At 36.0% G+C, this 11308-nt stretch overlaps 1 protein-coding gene across 1 annotated transcript in view; it reads right to left on the bottom strand.

The window, feature by feature from the left end:
- Positions 1 to 6879: 6879 nt before the first annotated feature.
- Positions 6880 to 11308, bottom strand: part of COL11A1 (collagen, type XI, alpha 1) — a 168838-nt gene continuing 164409 nt past the window's right edge. The window contains exons 66-67 of the mRNA XM_004689723.2: positions 9632 to 9865; positions 6880 to 8525 (exon numbers count right to left, since the gene is read on the bottom strand). Coding sequence (XP_004689780.1) covers positions 8379 to 8525; positions 9632 to 9865 — 381 coding nt within the window. The 3' untranslated portion in view covers positions 6880 to 8378. The remainder of the gene's footprint in view (positions 8526 to 9631; positions 9866 to 11308) is intronic.

Below are 11308 nucleotides of genomic sequence, written 5' to 3'. Positions count from 1 at the left end.
CATCTATCTATCTATCTATCTATCTATCTATCTATCTATCTATCTATCTATCTATCTATCTATCTATCTATCTATCTATCTATCTGTCATCATCATCTATCAGTTCTATATCTCTGGAGAACCCTGACTAATACAGTTTTCTTACCATATGGGCTCAAGTTAGTGAGTAGCTTTGGAAAAGGTAGCCTTAGTGGAGACTGTTATGAACCAAGTGTTTGCCCCTCTCCCGCCCTTTATAAATTAATATGCAGAAATCTTAACCCCAATTGTAATGGTATTTGGAAACTTTTAGGAGGACATTCAGGAGAGTTGAGACCTCAAAAATGCTGTCTTCAAGATGGGATCGGTGCCTTTATAAGAGACATAAGCGCTACTTCTCTTTCTTCTGCCCTTACCCCAGACCCCCACGTGAGGGTGCAGCGAAGGCAGTAAGTCAGGAAAAGAGGAACTCTCACCAGACACTGATAAAATAAATTTCATTTCTTTAACCCACTCAATCTAGCATATTTTGTTAGGACAGCTAAAGTAAATTAATACAAAAATTTTTACTTTGGAAAATTTTTCTGGGCTCCTACCCACTATTGCGGTGAAAAGAATGTAAACCTTCCCATATTACTGTTTTATTTCCTTGTTTTGTGCTTTACTTCCTTGAGGTCTGACTTCCTGTCCTTGATATTTGGGTGAACTGTCCATTTCTTCTGAGCTTATTAATACAACTCTCTTTGGTGTTTGCTTTTTCAGAACAATGAATTCACTCTCATCAAGATTTCCCAATTCCCATTGCCTTTCAACCACTTTTTGTTTAAGATAACAGACCTAAGTTTTATACTCAAAAGCCTAAAGGCGTGGGGGAGGGGTCAGTAAACATAATGCGAAATGAATAAACAATGAGTTGTGCAGGAAGGCACAATAGGGAGAGAAGTTTGCCTCCCTGCAAAAATGGAGTGAGCCCTTCCATTTTGTTAGTATCAGATACATGAATTTTTAAAGGTTAGAATCTCATTTTCAAAAGTAAAAGTGATGTTTGCGAGTCAACATTATTCATACCAACATCACAGGTTTGAAAGATTTGGCTATTTAGTCACTGACGTTGGACTTCCATAATCTCTTTATTTCCTCTCTGGGTTGCTGGGACAATGATACGCCTAGTTCTGGTGGCTCATTTATTATCCCTTAGATGGTTTTGATCATCAGGCCAGTTTACAGCCTGCTTGTGGTAGAATCGTGTCTCATGTCTTTTTTCAGCTCCGTCTGCCAAACAGCTCCCCCTGGCTCACCGAAGCACAGGCCAGCTGACTGCGCACAGCTGAGGCTCCCCCAAGAACAACACAGGAAAACTGCCGAACCACTCTGTCCTGGGAATGAGACGGTCTCTACTGAATAGTTTATGATGCCCCAAACTGGTCTGAGGCTTTGCAGCAACCTCTGAAGTAACAGCCGAGAGCATCTGTCATACAGAATCTGCAGTCATCAATACTATTGTTATCTTAGGCACTAGGATTTTATTTTCCTCCATCCTTAGTTTACTTCATTGAACACTATTGAATTTTCTTCTGCCTGAGTTTGGTTGTGAGACTAAATCATCAGTAGGTGCTTTAAATCGTTCTCTTGATGATTACTTGTTTCTATTTCTGGTATCGTTTTATCTTTGAAGTACTGCTTTGGATTTTCAATTTCAGTGGTCAGCCTGTGTTTCTCTTTACCAGAGAAGTTTAAGCAAGTCTCAGAGGCATGTCTTACTATTTTATTCCTTGTTTCAAATGTGTCAGGCCAGGTTGGACAGTAGTCTGTGGGAGCTGTAGGCTGCTACACGGAAAGTTTCAGAAACACAGACAAATTTGGGGTGTGACAAATTTGGAGTGAAGGAAGAAAAGTGAAAAATCTGTCTAATCATAGTCCAATAGGAAAGGAATAGCTGTCAGGGTTGTTTTTGTTTTTTTCAACCTTTTAAATTTTTATTTATTTCTTTTAAATAATTATTTTATTTATTTATGCAAGGTCTGGGATGCAGGTCAGTTGGGGGGGGCGTGTTGAGAGCATTTGTCAGCATCATTGTGGGAAGCAGAACAGGTGGATTGACCAAACACTGCTGAGGGAGCAGCAGGTGGGTCAGGGGTTAGAACTCATGCTGCAATGACTGCTGATAGTTTCATATTCCTGAGACTGAAGCCCTTGTACCAACAGGGAGGCCCCCTAATTTTTATTTATTTTTGCCCATATGTGATCCTATGGATTTGAATTACACATACTGTTGTAAACGCACACTACTGGAATAAAAAACAAACCAAAATAAAATCAAGATATTAGTTTCTTCTCAGAGGTATAAAAGGACTATTTCAGTCATTTCTCATTGCCTTATAGATAGTTGCTTTGTCCCTATGTTTCTTCACATTGTCTGTCTTCTCTGTCTGCCTTTGTATCTAAATTTCTTTTTATAAGCATAATAGTTATATATTTCAATAGTATTATAGAGCTTCATTTTAACGTGACCAGCTCTGTAAAATGCCTTAGCTCTAAATATGGTCACATTCTAACATACTGGGGATTAGAGTTTATTTTATGTAGTGATATTATATAAGGGAGGAAGAAATTAATATAACTGAGTTATGTTATCAATTAAAGCACCATTAATTTAAGAGGACTTTGGTAAACAGATGCCCTAAACACAAGGATAATTTGAACCTGTTACTAGAGGCCAAATGCAAAATAAAACTAACTTACAGCCGTGGTAGTGCATCTCTGACAGTGGTATAAATATAAGCGCTGACCTACGAAAATCTGAGAAACTTCCCAGGACTTCTAAGCCTCCTCCTGGCTTTTGCAACAGCCAGTGGAGGCTCTGCCCAGGACAGTCCTCCCTGCCCATCAACTAAGGCCCCAGTGGAAGCTCCAAAAAATGCCTCCCGTCTCCAACAAGCCTCCAATACTACTACCCTAGGGGTTTAGAACTTCCTTCCCTTTACTGTCAATTGAACTGTATGCTTATATTATTGTAATATGGACTTTCTCTAATAAGCCATTAACATCAATTATGCAACTGGCTTGAGTCATAAGTGAAAACTTTTCACCAAGGTGGTAGTGAGATCTAAACCCCATATGACAAGACTCTAACATATGAATTTTTGCAGCACAGAATTCAACTCCTAACATACATATCATATAATCATCACTAATTCTAGAGCTTGGGGATCATATACATTCCCTATGCTTGTTGGGTAGACTACGCTAACACTCATTAAAGAGTTTATGATCTAAAGAACTATGTAACCATGGGTCAAAATTGTACTGATGGTATGTTTATATGTTGGAGATATAAATAAAAGTGGCATTGTTCATTTGGTGTAATCTAGAAACATCCCAGAATCTATGAAAAATGGAGGCTTAGTAAAAATAAAGCTACAGTTTACTAAAAATAGAATTTGTATACACACACATATATAATGAGTATATATTTTATGAAAATGGCATATGAAAGGAAAACTGGTGAGAACATAGAAGTATGATGACTAAAATTGTGAGACATATTTATGTCAGAGTGAGCAGATAATCTGACTCAGGTAGAAGGTGCACATTTAGGAAAAAACTTTTTAAAAGGTTAAATTCAATGAAAAAGTGAAGGTTAGGCGTAGATAGACACAGTTTTTGGATTTGAAGTCTTGGAAGTAGAGTTCCTACGTGATCAGGAAATGAAACACTCAGTCCTTGACAATTTACAGCAGATTGACAGCGATTGAGAGTTTACAGGTAGGATACAGAAAGTTCCAAAATATTCAGTTCCTCCCCTCATCCATATGCTTTATATAATGTGACTTTACAGCTATTCCTTTAGGAGGTGGGGACATTTTCCTTTTCCAATGAATCTGCTGACTAGTAACTTCGGCCAATTGAGTATGTCCTAGTTAAGAGCAGAGCCACTTTGACCTTGGCCTCAAGTTAGTGAATTAATGACCGTGTACATGTTCCATCTCTTTCTCTTTCTGCGTCTCCTCCCCTAACTCCCCCCCCACACACACACCAACTGACATATACACACAACTTGAAGTCTGGTGTGCCTTTATTCAAGCATATGAAACCATAGAAGCAAATTGATTATAGGTAAGGCAATTCTTGATTGTTAGCTTACCTATCAATTTCCTGCAGACATGAGTAAGCCCACGCAAGATCTGGCCTCCCATCTAATCCAAAACTCATGAAAATTAACAATCCCATAACATTTAAAATCATTAAGTTTTTCAGTTGGTTGTTAGGCAATATTATTGTAGTAGAAGATAATTCGAACTGTGACACTTGAATAATTAAAGAAAGATGAAACTGGCAGCAATGGGAGTATGGATTGGAGTGTTTGTGAATTGGAGTAGGAAGTGGAGGTGGGTAATTTTCATAAGTAATAGATAGGAAGTTGATCGAAGACAAATCAGACATTGTTATAGTAATCGAATCATATACTAAGGAAGTCATGAAGATATTTTGGGAAGACTGGGAAAACTTGTGAATTGCAAAAAATGGGAGGGGGAAGATAATTAAGAATTTCATTTGTATTTTTCCAAATACAATAGATAACCTTTTGCTATTTTCATCTAAAAATCTTCTAAGGTGAATTTTTATATAACAAATGAGAAATTTTTTTAAGACATTCTCTCGTTAGTTTATCAAAATGTGGCTCATCATTTGGAGTTCTAGTAAAGGGACACTAAAACATACTTCTATAGGACATATGGCTACTATCCATCCCTTTTCAAAAATAAAGTCTTTGCTTGAGATACTTTGTTTAAAACATTGAAACTATGGCCATGGCATCCTATCAATAGGAATAGTTACCTTTTGAGGTTTTTTTCTACAGAAGCAACAGGACATGAAGTGGAACCAAGAGACTCTGACAGGGAACCAAAAAAAAAAAAAAAAAAAAAAGGAAAATGAAACAGCCAGGCCACTTCCTGAGGGGGGATCTATCTACCAGGAGAACTGACTTTGCCCTTGTGGAACTCTTTCTAAGTATCCAGAGGACTTCCGCCAACTCATAATTTTCCCAAAGGAAATTTTCTTTCCTCTCCAACAGATGAATGTGGAGAAAAGCATTTTAAAAAGCTTTACTCAACAGCTTAAAGTATTTGGCCTTTATTCTGTTGGCCAGTAGTTTCCAGAATAAATAATGTGTCATGCTAATACATGCAACCAATATTTTCTAAAGGGAATTGCAACTGTATATCAGGAGTAACACAGCAAATATGTTTGCAAAATTGTTTCAGTTTTGTGTAAGGTAACTGTGGATAAAAAACAGAGACTAGGAGAGTCTGCAAATGTAGTTTTCATATGTGAGAAAATGAAAAAGTGAGACAATTGCCTGTGGAAAAGAGGGAGAGAAAGTGAATGCATTTTTCATATGTGGTAAAACAAAAATGTCAAAGAAAATGTGATGGCAAACCTTTGAGGAATTTGTATGTGGCAACACTCTGCTTGCATTTGCATTTCTTTTAGAGACATCTCAGTAAGAAAGTTAGATTTGGGAATAAAGGGATCTGGATAAAGGAAATACTATAGAAGCTATTAAAACTTGGTTAAAAAAAATCACTGCCCTAAATTTATGTGCTTAAGAATCAACATGTGTGAGATACTTAGGAAGACAAATTGCCAGAAATACAGTGACTGGTTTTATGGAATAGAGGATAATTGATAAGGGCTCAATTACTCAATTTTTTAAAAAAGATTTATTTATTTATGTACAAGAACTGGAGTACAGGCCAGAGGTAGGAGGCATGAGAGGAATCACCAGAGCCAGAGTGGGGAACAGAACAGGCAGACTGGCAGAAACACACGGCAGAGGGGAGCAGCGGGCAGGTCAGGGGAGGTTTGCTTCGCCATATGGGTCACTTCCCTGGCCTGGACTAGAACTTGAGCTGCAGTAGCAGCTGCATTAGCTCCATAGTGCTGTGCTTAAATCCATTCACCAGCAGGGAGGGCCAGGACTCAACTGTGTTTGGTTGGCAAGGTGAGTGTGCTGATAATGGTGTCATTAGCTGGGATAAGGAGCACAGGGATGATTTGCCATCTGAAAAATTGCATTTTGGGGGCCCTCCCTGGTGGCACGGCTAAAAGTACAGAACTGTGAATAAAGCTCCAGTTGCTTCAGCATGAGGTTTGATCCCTGGAGGCCATGGAGGTGATCCACATGGCACTGCAGACCTCTCCTGTCTCGCCCGCTGTGTGTGTATGGGGTTACCTATTATGTGTGTGTGTGTGTATGTATATATATGTATAATATGTGTATATGTATGTATATATATATGTATATATAGAGAGAGAGAACGAGCGAGCAAGCTTGAGAGAGCATTCATTGTTTCTGTATCAGAAGTATATGCTCTTCTTCCTTCCTCAGGTATTGTTAACAAGCCGGACCACCACCAGGACACCCACAGCCCATCACCACAATCCATTGAGCCCCCTCCCTACCATTCTCTTGACCCTCCCCTCCCTCCTTGGTAGTTTCAGTTCTAAAGAAGAGATAATATTTTAAATAAAGCCCTGGAACTATTCTCAATGCTAAAATGATCGAAATTTTGTGTAATGTTTAATAATAAAGTGGTTTGATAGTTAAAATACAACCTACTTTATTATTAAGTAGCATGTTAACCTACCTGAAATAGTGTATTATCAAATGTTTTTTATTATTATAGACATGTGGAAAATTTAAACATCTCGGAAAGAAATATGCTTACTCAAAAGTGTAAAACTGCTCTAAGCTGGATGGTCAAGAAATAGTTTTAGAAACATTTTCTGCAATAGAGAATAATTTGGAACTACTTAAGAAAGAGAATGACCAATCCAGGTAGACAAGACTTGAGTTTATTGATATGATTCATATCTCCCTTCTTCAAAGGACATTTACAAACTTGATTTCAAAAATAAAAGAACTTTTGAATGACAAATGTTCACTTCTTAAATTCAATATTACAGGAAGGCTCTTTTGTGATAAATTATCAGTTGAAAATGTTCCAGCGGAATCTGGTATCATTTAATTTAACACTCATATAAGAAATAATAAAACATATATTTTCAAGTCTTACATATATTATTTAAAATAGATACAAAGTTCAAATTGTAATTTTAAAATTTTACTGCTATTTCAAGCTACTAGAAAGAAAATACCTTAGCAGAAAAAAAAGTTTTGATTGTTTTTAATACGAATGACTTGTAAAACAATCACTGCTAGTAACAGCCCACCCATGTTATTTAGCAATCGATAGGTCAGATAATGCTTGATATTATCTTGAAAGTACCAATATTATTGGTGCAGGTAAAATACTCTTTGAGACTATTATAATATGCAACTTAGAATCAAATTCAAGAAGTTGATTAAAATATAACATTGCACAAATTCATAAATAATTGCTTTTTTATCTCTTAATATTAACCTGCATTATTGAAGGACACTGAAAACAATAAGATGAGAGAAGATAGTCAAAAATTGTACATCTGATGGAAGCATAAATGTACATAAATTGTACATTTGATGGAAGCATAAATTTGTTAAAATAGCTCTGACACACATTTCCTCGTCCCAAAATATAAACTTGCTTATTTTCCATATATACAAGTATCTTGTGAAAGCTTGGATTCTGAAAAGAAAACCGGTTGAGGTATAGCATGAAATAAAGCATCAAAATGCATGATATTTTTGGAGGAAATTCAGCAAAGTTACTGTCAGTAGAAGAGTTGATCGGGGTGTGCTTCCAAAAGTCTTCCAGTTTTTTGCCCTCTGAGAAATTTGTTGGCGACATCAAATAACTGAACTCTTCAACATCAATATATACAAAGGCATTTTATTATTAATCAAAGAAAGAGAATGAGTCATCAGAAATTACAACTTTATTTTTTCATAATACATATATTTATGCCATCATAATTCTGCAATTGTCATAAAATTAGAGTCAGATGGAATTCAGAGACACGTGCAAGTTTTGGAAATGGACACATAGATAACAGTCTAGAACTGTACATAAAATAATTACAATTTATTAAACACACTGGTTAGCACATCCTTGATGGATGGGAATGAGCACCATATCTTTTATGAATATATAGTTTTCTCTCTTTTTTTCTACAGCACCAAAGAAATCCAATTAGAAAAAGAAGGGGTGAGAACTGGGAATCAAGAGTAAGGCCTGTTTCCATCTCAGCCACACTACCTCATTTTTATGATTTTCAAAGCTCTTATCAAGTCATCTTGTCCCCGCAAGGGCATCAGTATCCCCTAGTTGGTACGACATCTGTAGCAAGTTGTTTTCTCTATCATCCTTATTCAAAACTTGCAGGTGGCATAAAATGAGTCGGTGGCACAATGGTATATTTCCTGTTGATTTCATGTGTTCTTTTTCCTAATCTTAGCCAAGAAAACAAACAGGACCAACTTCAAATCCAAACTTCTGATTCTGATCACCAAAGTCATTGATCATTACATCAACAATAGGGACTTGATCAATTTTCGGTGTATTGATTTCAATCACAGTCTTTTCATAGCCTTTTCTGGACTGTAAAGTTAAACAGAAATGAGAAGTTATATAATTACTTCATATTTTTAGCATATGTTGCTTTTTTCTTAAGCCTCTGGATAAAGTTTAGAAAAAAAGGTCTTACTGTACTGATAAACACAGTTTAATATGAAAATTGATGTTGGGATTGGATCACACATATTCCTATGTAAGTAATATATCCTTATCTATAATTATATATATATATACATAGCCAAATAGTAAGAAAAATTTGAATACAGTATATAAATTATAATAGAACTCAAAAGTCAAAACCTTTCTGCTGCTATAAATTAATTTTGTGGGTAATTATCAACACATTATCATTAGGAAAGCCTTCCAAACACTTGCTCCTTTAATTTGCTTTATTTACTCTTTATTCTATGAGTAGGCCATTCATTTTCTGAAGACAGAGGTCTGCTTATTTGTAATTATGACTCCTTCAGTCATCAAAGACAGCTAAAACAAGTAGCTTTTTAGAGAGTGCAATATATCATTTTTAATATGAAATTCTTAAATGAATGAGAGAGTTCCAGAAGATAAAAATAATAAAAATGATGGCAGTTTCCTAAAGTAGCATAAGATAGAACCAAATCAACAAGCTCTGTATCAACAAAATGCATGGCAATTATTTATGCTATATTTATTTATATTCATAAATTTATTTTTTTTAATTTTTATTCATTTTGATACAGTAATTGGTTTTCCCTTCAGGTATAAACTATATAAATGATGATCCATTTATCTGTCATTTTAAGCTGAAGGATTAAGGAAGCGAATGAAAGTAAGTTTTGTTACTTGTATTTCAGGAATAACCAGCTCTAACACTATTAAAATGTCAGGAATAAGTCCATACAACGTCGCATGATCCAAGACTACCTTCTGCTATGATTTTAAAAATGTGTCTCTGTTGTCGAGTTTGTGTGTGTGTGTGCTTGTGTGTGTGACATTAGTGGTTTCTGACATACTGTATTTTAAAATGTCAGTCTTAAATACTGAAATACTTAAATACTAACAACTAGCAGCCACTTCAGGAGAAAAATCACACCTCGGAACAGCGTTTCCTCTCCCCTCTGCAAGAGGAGACTGGCGGAAAGGATACTCACCGCGCAGCCGTCGTATAGCGCTTTCACATAACGGTTGTTGTCGTAGGATAACTCCTCATCATTGGATCCCAGGAACCTAAGTGCTTTGTCATAGCTTCCTGATGACACATCATACCAGGCTGCTGACTGATGGCAGTTGTAGGTGAAATTTTGCCGGGCAGAGGCTGTCAGCAGCTTCAGGAATGTCATTTGCACCATATTAATGGAATTGCCTTCAACATCCAAATATGAAAGCTGTGAATAAAAGAATAAAAACATTAAGACCATCTTCTGTTGTATGCTAAAAAATAACTGTTAACAGTGAACTGTGATCCCAGAAGCATGCGGATGAATCAACCTGTGTTAATTTAATGAAAGAAAATGTGCATTAAGGGGCAGAAGAACAAGACAGGACTTCGTGACACTGCTATTGTACTCACACAAGGAGTTCATGTATGCACTCCTTATAGTTGGAAAAAGCCAAGTGATATTCTATGTGTTTTTTTTTCTAATCAGTAAAACCTGCAAAAAATACTTCTGTGTCTTTGTATATAACAAATGAATGAAATAATGTAGCATGGAAATAGAAGTCTCAATGCAATGCTGAAGTGTGTAGCTTAGTAAAGTTCACCATAGGGGGCACTCCCTGGTGGAACGAGTCAAAGCACGGCACTATGAAGCTAGCCCCCACTGCTTCAGTGAAAGTTTGATCTCAAGCCAGGAAGGTGACCCACAGGGTGCAGCAGACCTCTCCAGCCCCACCCACTGCTCCCCTCAGCAGTGTACTTGGTCACATCATAGTGTAGCTATCAGTAATTGTCTGGTTCAAACCTCTGAAATACGTTTTTGCAATTCTCATTTTAGGATGATAGTCTCCTAAGGTGTTTGGACCCTCTAATTTTCAGTATAGGCCTGCACGTTTGTGATTCTTAGATGATGTGCTAATTCACTGCATAACACTCATGACAATGCAAGTGAACAATTTGTTGAGCTAGTAAACACTTACTTTGTTTTTATAGCAGGAAAACAGTCTTAATTGTGATTTATTTAAAACCTTCTCCTTCATCAAATTTATTCATTGTTTTATTGTTTGTTTAAATCTGCCAGAAATCTGGGCAAGGATTACCTGAAACATTTGAATCTGGATTTAAAAAAAAATAACTAATAAAATCATCCAGATTATAGATTAAGTCAGGGTACAGACAGTGATCTGTGACTTGCTTCCATTCTGTTGATTTCACTTATTCCTACTGACCAGGGATGCAGATGATGGGATCTTTGTAAGGACAGAGAAAAAAACATTTGGGAAATGTACTCTAACGAAAACAATACAAAACAGCCAAAAATAAATCCACATACACTTCTGTGTTTATATTATTGACTCATACAAATAAAAATGTAATATGAATATTTAATATGTAACTTGATGACTGATTTGGAGAGTAATGTCAATTGGAGAACTTCACCAGACATCCTAAGTATGTAGAGACTTATATAGCAATAACTGCATAATCATTATTGGAAAATAACAGTTGTTTCGAAGAACACTAAAAAAATTAGTAATTATCAGGATGTGTAAAACTTTAAATACACTAATTAAACATTTTAATATTTTATTTTAAAGTTTTAAAATATATATTTAGTTTTGGTGTAATCTTAATCTTAGAAAACTATTAACAATGAATTAGTGATTATACA

The sequence above is a fragment of the Condylura cristata genome, unplaced genomic scaffold (genome assembly GCF_000260355.1).
Source record: "Condylura cristata isolate star-nosed mole 26May11 unplaced genomic scaffold, ConCri1.0 scaffold00026, whole genome shotgun sequence".
In the NCBI taxonomy this organism is placed as follows: domain Eukaryota; kingdom Metazoa; phylum Chordata; class Mammalia; order Eulipotyphla; family Talpidae; genus Condylura; species Condylura cristata.
This window is presented reverse-complemented; position numbering and strand designations above follow the sequence as displayed.